The 12456-nt window shown below is 47.0% G+C and overlaps 1 protein-coding gene across 1 annotated transcript in view; it reads right to left on the bottom strand.

The window, feature by feature from the left end:
* Positions 1-840: 840 nt before the first annotated feature.
* nbeal2 (neurobeachin-like 2) overlaps positions 841-12456 on the bottom strand; it is a 143494-nt gene continuing 131878 nt past the window's right edge. Inside the window, exons 53-60 of the mRNA XM_029746683.1 lie at positions 10841-10950; positions 10073-10245; positions 5359-5453; positions 5095-5211; positions 4416-4577; positions 4133-4281; positions 3788-3920; positions 841-3099 (exon numbers count right to left, since the gene is read on the bottom strand). Of these exons, the coding sequence (XP_029602543.1) occupies positions 2992-3099; positions 3788-3920; positions 4133-4281; positions 4416-4577; positions 5095-5211; positions 5359-5453; positions 10073-10245; positions 10841-10950 (1047 nt within the window). The 3' untranslated portion in view covers positions 841-2991. The remainder of the gene's footprint in view (positions 3100-3787; positions 3921-4132; positions 4282-4415; positions 4578-5094; positions 5212-5358; positions 5454-10072; positions 10246-10840; positions 10951-12456) is intronic.

The following is a 12456-nucleotide window of genomic DNA, read 5'->3' as shown; positions in this document are numbered from 1 at the left end:
TTCCCCATTATCATTTAAGGTTAGAATCTGGGGGTGGAATCTGATCCTAGATCAGTGTTTAGGGGCAACTTCTACCTGGAGTTCTTTATTCAGCAGTAGTGTCCTGGGGCTCAGGGACTGTGGTGCAGGACACAACTTCTACCTGGAGTTCTTTATTCAGCAGTAGTGTCCTGGGGCTCAGGGACTGTGGTGCTGGACACAACTTCTACCTGGAGTTCTTTATTCAGCAGTAGTGTCCTGGGGCTCAGGGACTGTGGTGCTGGACACAACTTCTACCTGGAGTTCTTTATTCAGCAGTAGTGTCCTGGGGCTCAGGGACTGTGGTGCGGGACACAACTTCTACCTGGAGTTCTTTATTCAGCAGTAGTGTCCTGGGGCTCAGGGACTGTGGTGCGGGACACAACTTCTACCTGGAGTTCTTTATTCAGCAGTAGTGTCCTGGGGCTCAGGGACTGTGGTGCTGGACACAACTTCTACCTGGTGTTCTTTATTCAGCAGTAGTGTCCTGGGGCTCAGGGACTGTGGTGCGGGACACAGACCTGGGTTCAAATACTACTTTTAATCTTTCAAATATTTTGAGCGTTTGCTCTATCCTGCCAGGAATGTCAAATGGCGTTTCCCATTTTGGGACTATTCTATTGGTCCATCGAATCAGGCATGCTCAATCAAGCTCAGATAAAGAATTTTTAATGATTCTGCATAGTATTTGAACCCAGGTCTGATGAGAGATCAGTCAGGAGGATAAAAGTTCATGAACTCAGAGTTCCATAGGTCCTATTCCCTATATAGTGCACTACTTTGGACCAGGGCCAATAGAGAAACTATTGACAATAGACAATAAAGCAAACAGACACGTATAATTTCTGCAGGCATTTCAGGCACACCTTTTCAATAAAACCCAGAAGTTCTGTCAACATCACAGCCAGATCATTAACATAGACATGTAATAATGCATTACCATATATTTAAACACATAGCATAGCGACACGCAGTAAAACAACCATCAAAGTTACAGTAATATTACCTCGTTCCCAGGCTCAAGTGCTACTGAGAGAGCCGGAATGGTGGAAAAGATTACAGCAATATTCTCTCTTTTTCTCAAAAATTCACTCTCCATCCAATCACAGATGGCAGTCTGTTAGTAGAGACGTTAGCTGGTAGATGCGATTGTGTTGCCATTGCATTTTCCCAACAGTTCCCTTTTGTCTTTGACTGAGTCCCAAATGCCACCATATATGGGGCCCTGGTCAAAAGTAGTGCACTACACATGGTGCTATTTGGGACGCTTCTTTTGCGTCTCTCCCATCCCAACATGACAGTGCATAACAATAGTCTCTCTCCAACCCAACCGCAAAAAAAGGGGGGTTTTCACAGGAAGTACATTCCTCTACTGGCTCGTTGGGAGCCCAAGTCTATCTTTCCACCCATGTGTTCTACAGACACCACGACTGCGTCTCAAATCGCACCCTATTCCCTATATAGTGCAGTGCTTTGGACCGGAGCCCTGAGCAAAAGTAGTGCACTATAATAGGGGAAAGGGTGCCATTTGGGACACAAGCCATCTCTAGTTCAAAAGGGTTCAACTCAGTGCTTCAGAAAATAACAAGATAATAGCAGTATAAAAGGTTAAATAGCCCTGATGGATGAGGACACTTTAACAGCTGTCTGTCTAGCAGTTTACCAACAATATGACCGTTAGTTACAAGTGATGCAGATTTGGTTGCCGAGGACACGCAGGTCCTTACGAAGACTGTAAAACACCGGGCTGCTACAGAAGTAAAAGTGATGGACAGAGCAGGAGGAGGGAGGGAAAGACGGCAGGCAGATGAGAGACCGAAAAAAGAAGGAGGGGATCATCTCGTGCCAATCAGTGCTGGAGGAAAAGATGACAGGCACTTTTCAGTTACAACAAGTTTGAAACAATAACAAGGAGGTATTCTGTGCTGGAAAATAGTATCTGTGTAAGGAGTGAAGATGAAGACCACCGACAAACTAAATGAGTCATCAATTAATGCAACACATCAGTAACACACAAGACCAATCAAACCAATCATCTAAACCAGTAATGTGAGCTGCACATTTGGATGCTATATACCGTACATGTCATAAAACATCTCTTCTCTCCTATTTAAGGCAACAGTGATTCATTTGTTGTGAACATCACCATCCATCATGTGACAATCTGACAATACAAACCGCACATACTGTCTGGACCACTCCAAACGGGTTATTGCATTTTATTTTCAGCAGGACTGCACACATGTAGAGAGAAATCCCACCCTCTAGTGGTAGACACTGGTACTTCACCATGGAAATCTCTTGCAACTTTATAGTTCTCAAGTTTCAAGGAATTTTAGACAAGGTGCCATTGCCACACAACTGGCCTTGGAACAACCCAGTAAAAGGGGTCGGAAGCCACATAAAACAGAGTCTCCTCTCTTGTCTACAAAACACCAGTAATCTTATTTAATCTTTGGAATGATGCCTTTTTAAAAATAGACTATAAAACCACCTAAATCAAAAAATATTTTATTTTCCCTTTTGTAGAAAAAAAAGCCTTGGTTTATCGTGTCTCTCTCAGAGAGCTCAGAGGCTTGAACCCATAGAGGTTTGGACCCATAGAGGCTTGGACCCATAGAGGCTTGAACCCATAGAGGTTTGGACCCATAGAGGTTTGGACCCATAGAGGTTGGAGAGGCCGTTTAACAGTCAATCAGTCCAGTAAAGTTCTGGGTGGGTTTTCTGACGCCAACATCCAGGGTCTCTACTCCCTTCATTCTGACCCAGCAAATCCACTGCTGGTGGGTAGAAAAAGGCCTGTGTCCCAAATGGCACCCTGTTCCCTATATACTGCTGTACTTGACAAGAACCCAATAGGCACTATATAGGAATAGGATGCCATTTGGGTGTCGGCCATCAACCAATAACCAAGCCTCGGGTGAACCTAACAGGCTACGATAATATTGCCTTCGTATGTTTTCATGGCGACCCTCACTTCCCAGAAGTCTCAGTGGGGTTGTATTCTGTCTCTCCTGAGGAAACCTGAGAGATTCGGCGCGTTGAGCCCCACAGCCGACGGGAAAACTGACCCGAACGTACCTAGAGAGAGACAGAGAGATACAGAGACAGAGATACAGAGAGAGACAGAGAGATACAGAGAGAGACAGAGAGATACAGAGACAGAGAGAGAGACAGAGAGATACAGAGACAGAGAGTGATACAGAGAGAGAGATACAGAGAGACAGAGAGAATGAGAGAGAGATACAGAGATACAGAGAGACAGAGAGAGAGAGACAGAGACAGAGAGAGATACAGAGAGACAGAAAGAGAGAGAGATACAGAGAGACAGAGAGAATGAGAGAGAGATACAGAGATACAGAGAGACAGAGAGAGAGAGACAGAGACAGAGAGAGATACAGAGAGACAGAAAGAGAGAGAGATACAGAGAGACAGAAAGAGAGAGAGATACAGAGAGAAAGAGAGAGAGATACAGAGAGACAGAGAAAGAGAGAGAGATACAGAGAGACAGAGAGAGCGAGACAGAGACAGAGAGAGAGACAGAGAGAGAGACAGAGAGAGACAGAGAGAGAGACAGAGACAGAGAGAGAGAGAGAGAGAACAGGTCACACTGAGCATGTGTTAACAGTAGACAGAATGTAACTACCAGGGTAAGGGATGTTATTGAAGTAAAGATAATGTTGTTATCATCTAACATGAATTCCAGATGGGATAGAAGGTCAGGAGCAAGTTGTTGTGGAACAGTGTGCATTAGGGAAGCAGACGTTACCTCCTGTGGTTTCCCTGCCCCCACCACGATGAGCTTTCCATCCTGCAGGCCCACCAGGATGTGGCTACTCTCTCTGGTCACCGACACACTCCTCACAGCCACCTTCAACGGCAAAGACACCGCCAGCGCCAGACTGACACACACACACACACACACACACACACACACACACACACACACACACACACACACACACACACACACACACACACACACACACACACACACACACACACACACACACACACACACACACACACACACACATGAATGAATGCTATGGAAGGTGGTGTAGTCTAATTGAAGTGTGCTGGTGATGGCCATACACACTGTTGCATGTCTCACCTGTACAGGTCTCTGATGTGTAGGTTTCCCTGCCGGGTTCCCAGGATGATGTACTCAGGGACCAGGTAGAGAGCTGTCACCTCTTCCTCCAGGCTGACAGACGACAGCAGACAGCCGTTCACAGAGTAAACATGGAGGGAGTACTTCTCCTTTAATACAGGACAGAGAGACAAGAAGGAAGAGGGGTACAATGAAATAAAATATAAATACAGTTGATTAGTTTGTGTGTGTGTGTGTGTTTGACTGAATGACACTGTTGATCATGAATGTGTGTGTTCCGTACCTTTCCAGCAGTGTGTCCCTCCAGGGCAGTCTGTGCCACGATGTGCCCCTCCATGCCCACCTGCAACCCAGTGACCCGGGAAGGCAGGCAGCTCTCACCGGGCGGACGCAGGGTACGGAGGAACTGGCCACGACGTACACTGTGGATTATCAGAGTACCATCCTGAGAGAGAGAGAGGGAGAGAGAGAGAGAGGAGAGAGAGGAGAGAGAGAGAGAGAGAGGGGGGGGGAGAGAGGGGGAGGAGGAGGAGAGAGGGAGAGAGAGAGGAGAGAGAGGGGGGGAGAGTGGAGAGAGAGGGAGAGAGATAGAGAAGAGAGATAGAGGGGGGGAAGGAGGAGAGAGAGAGGAGAGCAGATAGAGCGATGGACGAGAGAGGAGACGAGAGGGGGATGAGGAGGAGAGAGAGGGGAGGAGGAGAGGAGAGGAGGAGAGAGAGAGAGAGAGGAGAGAGAAGAGAGCGAGGAGTATTAGAGAGGGGGGGGAGATGATGAGAGAGAGGAGAGAGAAGAGGAGGAGATAGAGAAGCGAGAGAGGGAGAGAGAGAGATAGAGAGAGAGAGCGTAAGAAACCAAATGTGACAGTCTACACCCTAGATAATTTCACTCAAACTGGAATGAAGGGCTCTCTCAAATCCCAGATTTCTCCTTTAACACACCATATCTGACCCCTGACCTCTCACCTTTGACCCAGAGACAGCCATGTCCAGCTCGGTGCTGATGGCCACACAGGTGACCTCCTGGTCGTGTCCACTGAGGACCTGCACTGGACGAGGAGAGAGACCACTGGAGAACTCACCCTGGGAGAGGAGAGAGGGGGGGAGATTAAACCTTTTTGACTCTCCATCAGAAATATGAAGATAATTAGCAGATCATTTGTATCCTGCTTATTCTACTAGTGCCACTGATTTCCTAAGACCTGTGATAGTGGAAGATGAAAGTCCTACCTGCTGTAGAACCTGCCACACGATACAGGATGTGTCTCTGGAACCAGATATGAGGTAGATACCACAGAGGTCCAGAGCCAGACATGTCACCACATCTACAGGACAGACAGGATAGACAGGACACTCATCACTATCAGACATGTTACCAGGTCTACAGGACACTCATCACTATCAGACATGTTACCAGGTCTACAGGACACTCATCACTATCAGACATGTTACCACTTCTACAGGACACTCATCACTATCAGACATGTTACCACTTCTACAGGACACTCATCACTATCAGACATGTCACCAGGTCTACAGGACACTCATCACTATCAGACATGTTACCAGGTCTACAGGACACTCATCACTATCAGACATGTTACCAGGTCTACAGGACACTCATCACTATCAGACATGTTACCACTTCTACAGGACACTCATCACTATCAGACATGTTACCAGGTCTACAGGACAGACAGGACACTCATCACTATCAGACATGTCACCACGTCTACAGGACACTCATCACTATCAGACATGTTACCAGGTCTACAGGACACTCATCACTATCAGACATGTTACCACGTCTACAGGACAGACAGGACACTCATCACTATCAGACATGTTACCAGGTCTACAGGACACTCATCACTATCAGACATGTTACCAGGTCTACAAGACAGGACACCCATCACTATCAGACATGTTACCAGGTCTACAGGACACTCATCACTATCAGACATGTTACCACGTCTACAGGACACTCATCACTATCAGACATGTTACCAGGTCTACAGGACAGACAGGACACTCATCACTATCAGACATGTTACCAGGTCTACAGGACACTCATCACTATCAGACATGTCACCACGTCTACAGGACACTCATCACTATCAGACATGTCACCACGTCTACAGGACAGACAGGACACTCATCACTACCAGACATGTCACCACGTCTACAGGACACTCATCACTATCAGACATGTTACCAGGTCTACAGGACACTCATCACTATCAGACATGTCACCACGTCTACAGGACAGACAGGACACTCATCACTACCAGACATGTTACCAGGTCTACAGGACACTCATCACTACCAGACATGTCACCACGTCTACAGGACACTCATCACTATCAGACATGTTACCAGGTCTACAGGACACTCATCACTATCAGACATGTTACCAGGTCTACAGGACACTCATCACTATCAGACATGTTACCAGGTCTACAGGACAGACAGGACACTCATCACTATCAGACATGTTACCAGGTCTACAGGACACTCATCACTATTAGACATGTTACCAGGTCTACAGGACACTCATCACTACCAGACATGTTACCAGGTCTACAGGACACTCATCACTATCAGACATGTTACCAGGTCTACAGGACACTCATCACTATCAGACATGTTACCACGTCTACAGGACACTCATCACTATAAGACATGTTACCAGGTCTACAGGACACTCATCACTACCAGACATGTTACCAGGTCTACAGGACACTCATCACTACCAGACATGTTACCACGTCTACAGGACACTCATCACTATCAGACATGTTACCAGGTCTACAGGACAGGCAGGACACTCATCACTATCAGACATGTTACCAGGTCTACAGGACACTCATCACTATCAGACATGTTACCAGGTCTACAGGACACTCATCACTATCAGACATGTTACCAGGTCTACAGGACAGACAGGACACTCATCACTATCAGACATGTCACCACGTCTACAGGACAGACAGGACACTCATCACTATCAGACATGTTACCAGGTCTACAGGACACTCATCACTATCAGACATGTTACCAGGTCTACAGGACACTCATCACTACCAGACATGTTACCAGGTCTACAGGACACTCATCACTATCAGACATGTTACCAGGTCTACAGGACACTCATCACTACCAGACATGTTACCAGGTCTACAGGACGCTCATCACTATCAGACATGTTACCACATCTACAGGACACTCATCACTATCAGACATGTTACCAGGTCTACAGGACAGACAGGACACTCATCACTATCAGACATGTCACCACGTCTACAGGACACTCATCACTATCAGACATGTTACCAGGTCTACAGGACACTCATCACTATCAGACATGTTACCAGGTCTACAGGACAGACAGGACACTCATCACTATCAGACATGTTACCACATCTACAGGACAGACAGGACACTCATCACTATCAGACATGTTACCACGTCTACAGGACAGACAGGACAGACAAGACACTCATCACTATCAGACATGTCACCAGGTCTACAGGACACTCATCACTATCAGACATGTTACCACGTCTACAGGACACTCATCACTATAAGACATGTTACCAGGTCTACAGGACACTCATCACTACCAGACGTGTTACCAGGTCTACAGGACACTCATCACTACCAGACATGTTACCACGTCTACAGGACACTCATCACTATCAGACATGTTACCAGGTCTACAGGACAGACAGGACACTCATCACTATCAGACATGTTACCAGGTCTACAGGACACTCATCACTATCAGACATGTTACCAGGTCTACAGGACACTCATCACTATCAGACATGTTACCAGGTCTACAGGACAGACAGGACACTCATCACTATCAGACATGTCACCACGTCTACAGGACAGACAGGACACTCATCACTATCAGACATGTTACCAGGTCTACAGGACACTCATCACTATCAGACATGTTACCAGGTCTACAGGACACTCATCACTACCAGACATGTTACCAGGTCTACAGGACACTCATCACTATCAGACATGTTACCAGGTCTACAGGACACTCATCACTACCAGACATGTTACCAGGTCTACAGGACGCTCATCACTATCAGACATGTTACCACATCTACAGGACACTCATCACTATCAGACATGTTACCAGGTCTACAGGACAGACAGGACACTCATCACTATCAGACATGTCACCACGTCTACAGGACACTCACCACTATCAGACATGTTACCAGGTCTACAGGACACTCATCACTATCAGACATGTTACCAGGTCTACAGAACAGACAGGACACTCATCACTATCAGACATGTTACCACATCTACAGGACAGACAGGACACTCATCACTATCAGACATGTTACCACGTCTACAGGACAGACAGGACAGACAAGACACTCATCACTATCAGACATGTCACCAGGTCTACAGGACACTCATCACTATCAGACATGTTACCACGTCTACAGGACACTCATCACTATCAGACATGTCACCAGGTCTACAGGACAGACAGGACACTCATCACTATCAGACATGTTACCAGGTCTACAGGACACTCATCACTATCAGACATGTTACCAGGTCTACAGGACAGACAGGACACTCATCACTATCAGACATGTTACCACGTCTACAGGACAGACAGGACACTCATCACTATCAGACATGTTACCACGTCTACAGGACACTCATCACTATCAGACATGTCACCAGGTCTACAGGACACTCATCACTATCAGACATGTTACCAGGTCTACAGGACACTCATCACTATCAGACATGTTACCAGGTCTACAGGACACTCATCACTATCAGACATGTTACCAGGTCTACAGGACACTCATCACTACCAGACATGTTACCAGGTCTACAGGACACTCATCACTATCAGACATGTTACCACGTCTACAGGACACTCATCACTATCAGACATGTTACCAGGTCTACAGGACAGACAGGACACTCATCAGTAGAACTATGTCATCTCTTTGGGGGCTGATCTAGAATCAGATCCCCCTGTCCAAGTAACCTTACTGATCTAGAATCAGATCCCTCCTGTCCAAGTAACCTTACTGATCTTGAATCAAATCCCTGTCCAAGTAACCTTACTGATCTAGAATCAGATCCCCTTTGTCCAAGTAACCTTACTGATCTAGAATCAGATCCCCCCCTGTCCAAGTAACCTTACTGATCTAGAATCAGATCCCCCTTGTCCAAGTAACCTTACTGATCTAGAATCAGATCCCCCCTGTCCAAGTAACCTTACTGATTTTGATCTAAAAGGCAAAACTGATCCTAAAACTCTTACTCTGAGAAAATTGAAACATTATCTCCTCTCCATCCATCCGTCCTCCCTCCCTCCCCTTCCACCCGTCCTCCCTCCCTCCTCGTCATCCTTCCCTCCCTCCTCGTCCTCCTTCCCTCCCTCCCTGTCCTCCCGTCCTCCTTCCCTCCCTCCCGTCCTCCCTCCCTCCTTCCTCGTCCTCCTTCCCTCCCTCCCTCGCCATCGTCCCATCCTCCCACCCGTCCTCCCTCCCTCCCTCCCGTCCTCCCTTCCGTCCTCCGTCCCGTCCTCCCTCCGTCCCGTCCTCCCTCCCTCCCGTCCTCTCTCCCCTTCCACCTGTCCTCCTTCCCTCCCTCCCCTTCCTCCTTCCCTCCCTCCCAGTCCTCCCTCCCTCCTCCTCCTCCTTCCCTCCCTCCCTCCCCGTCCTCCCGTCCTCCCTCCCCATCCTCCCTCCCATCCAACCTCCCCGTCCTCCCTCCCTCCCCGTCCTCCCTCCCTCCCCGTCCCCCCGTCCTCCCTCCCTCCCCGTCCTCCCGTCCTCCTTCCCTCCCCGTCCTCCCTCCCCGTCCTCCCTCCCTCCCCGTCCTCCCTCCGCGTCCTCCCTCCCCGTCCTCCCTCCCTGTCCTCCCATCATTCTCCGTAGCTCACCAATGTGTCGGCAGATCCTGCCCACCAGTTTGCCCTTTCCCAGCTGGGTGACTCGGAGGCTGCAGTCCCAGTGTCCTCCGCTGAACAGCAGACGACCATCGTTGGACACCACCAACACCTGGGTACTGAGATCTACCCCTGGGGCGAAGAGACCGCTGAGGAACCGCTGGGTTCTGCAGGAGGGAGGAGAGAGAAGAGCGGAGGTTGAGTAAACCTAGTAATGATTTACATTAACGGGCCTTTAACTGAAGGAAAAGAGACGTTGTTGAAACCAATATGTTTCTATAGTTGTGTCATGTTAATATACACAAATGGTGATTTGTCCTTTAACATTTCCTAGCAGAAAGATGTTTATCAATGAACAGGAACTCAAGTGTTTCCCATTCAGACTAATCCCAATAAGACATGTTTATAGGGCCAGTGAAGATCTAACGCTCCAGCCTCATAAAACACAGACTTCTCCATCCATTTAAACTTGTGCTTTGAAGTCACATGAATAAAAGCAAGCAGCTGAGCTGGGGACCAGATGGGATGGCTACACACTACACAGTCTGAGTCCCAAATGGAACACTGGGCCCTATTTAGCCCACTCCTTTTGACCAGAGCCCATAGGGTCCTGTAGGGCACTATATATGGAATAGGGTGCCATTTGGGATGCAGACACACTGTGTGTGGTGGGGTCCTCCTTATACTTCTCTCTGTGTTTAGAGTGGGACTTACTTTTTGTTGTAATTTCTTGGCAGGCATTTTGTAGGGCCACTAACTTACTTGGGATTGGCCACGGTGGGGTCCTTGGTGAAGGTGAAGTAGTTGGCGATGCTCTTATCGTAAGGCAGCCAGCTGTGGGTCCCAATCAGACCGTTAGAACTCACTGTCACCTACAGGGAAGGAAGAGAGCAGGGAGGGACACAGTCAAAAGAAGCCCCATACTGCACTAGGGTTAAACAATTCTGGTAACTTTCCCCCAAATTCCTGGTTTTTCCAGAAGTCCTGGTAAGAGCATTCCCAGACCCCTCCTCATTCCAGGAGTCGACCAACTGGGATTTCTGGTTAACCTGAGAAAGTTACCGGACTTGTGCAACCCTGTGCTGCACCTCTGTATCTCTTCAACCAAGCAGAAAGGTCCAAAACCTTTAGCACACCTTGTTGTGTGTGAATGTGTTGTTTGATGTAGCTGTGTTGTGTGTGAATGTGTTGTTTGATGTAGCTGTGTTGAGTGTGAATGTGTTGTTTCATGTAGCTGTGTTGTGTGTGAATGTGTTGTTTCATGTAGCTGTGTTGTGTGTGAATGTGTTGTTTGATGTAGCTGTGTTGAGTGTGAATGTGTTGTTTGATGTAGCTGTGTTGTGTGTGAATGTGTTGTTTCATGTAGCTGTGTTGTGTGTGAATGTGTTGTTTGATGTAGCTGTGTTGTGTGTGAATGTGTTGTTTCATGTAGCTGTGTTGTGTGTGAATGTGTTGTTTGATGTAGCTGTGTTGAGTGTGAATGTGTTGTTTCATGTAGCTGTGTTGTGTGTGAATGTGTTGTTTCATGTAGCTGTGTTGTGTGTGAATGTGTTGTTTGATGTAGCTGTGTTGAGTGTGAATGTGTTGTTTGATGTAGCTGTGTTGAGTGTGAATGTGTTGTTTCATGTAGCTGTGTTGTGTGTGAATGTGTTGTTTCATGTAGCTGTGTTGTGTGTGAATGTGTTGTTTGATGTAGCTGTGTTGAGTGTGAATGTGTTGTTTGATGTAGCTGTGTTGTGTGTGAATGTGTTGTTTCATGTAGCTGTGTTGTGTGTGAATGTGTTGTTTCATGTAGCTGTGTTGTGTGTGAATGTGTTGTTTGATATAGCTGTGTTGAGTGTGAATGTGTTGTTTGATGTAGCTGTGTTGTGTGTGAATGTGTTGTTTGATGTAGCTGTGTTGAGTGTGAATGTGTTGTTTGATGTAGCTGTGTTGAGTGTGAATGTGTTGTTTCATGTAGCTGTGTTGTGTGTGAATGTGTTGTTTCATGTAGCTGTGTTGAGTGTGAATGTGTTGTTTGATGTAGCTGTGTTGTGTGTGAATGTGTTGTTTGATGTAGCTGTGTTGAGTGTGAATGTGTTGTTTGATGTAGCTGTGTTGAGTGTGAATGTGTTGTTTCATGTAGCTGTGTTGTGTGTGAATGTGTTGTTTGATGTAGCTGTGTTGAGTGTGAATGTGTTGTTTGATGTAGCTGTGTTGTGTGTGAATGTGTTGTTTGATGTAGCTGTGTTGAGTGTGAATGTGTTGTTTGATGTAGCTGTGTTGAGTGTGAATTTGTTGTTTCATGTAGCTGTGTTATGTGTGAATGTGTTGTTTGATGTAGCTGTGTTGAGTGTGAGAGAGGCTGGGGTCAGTGAGATGTTTGTCTCTTTGTGTGT

The sequence above is a fragment of the Salmo trutta genome, unplaced genomic scaffold (assembly GCF_901001165.1).
Source record: "Salmo trutta unplaced genomic scaffold, fSalTru1.1, whole genome shotgun sequence".
Classification (NCBI taxonomy): Eukaryota; Metazoa; Chordata; class Actinopteri; order Salmoniformes; family Salmonidae; genus Salmo; species Salmo trutta.
Note: the sequence above shows the minus strand (reverse complement) of the source record. Positions and strands in the feature narration are given on the sequence as shown.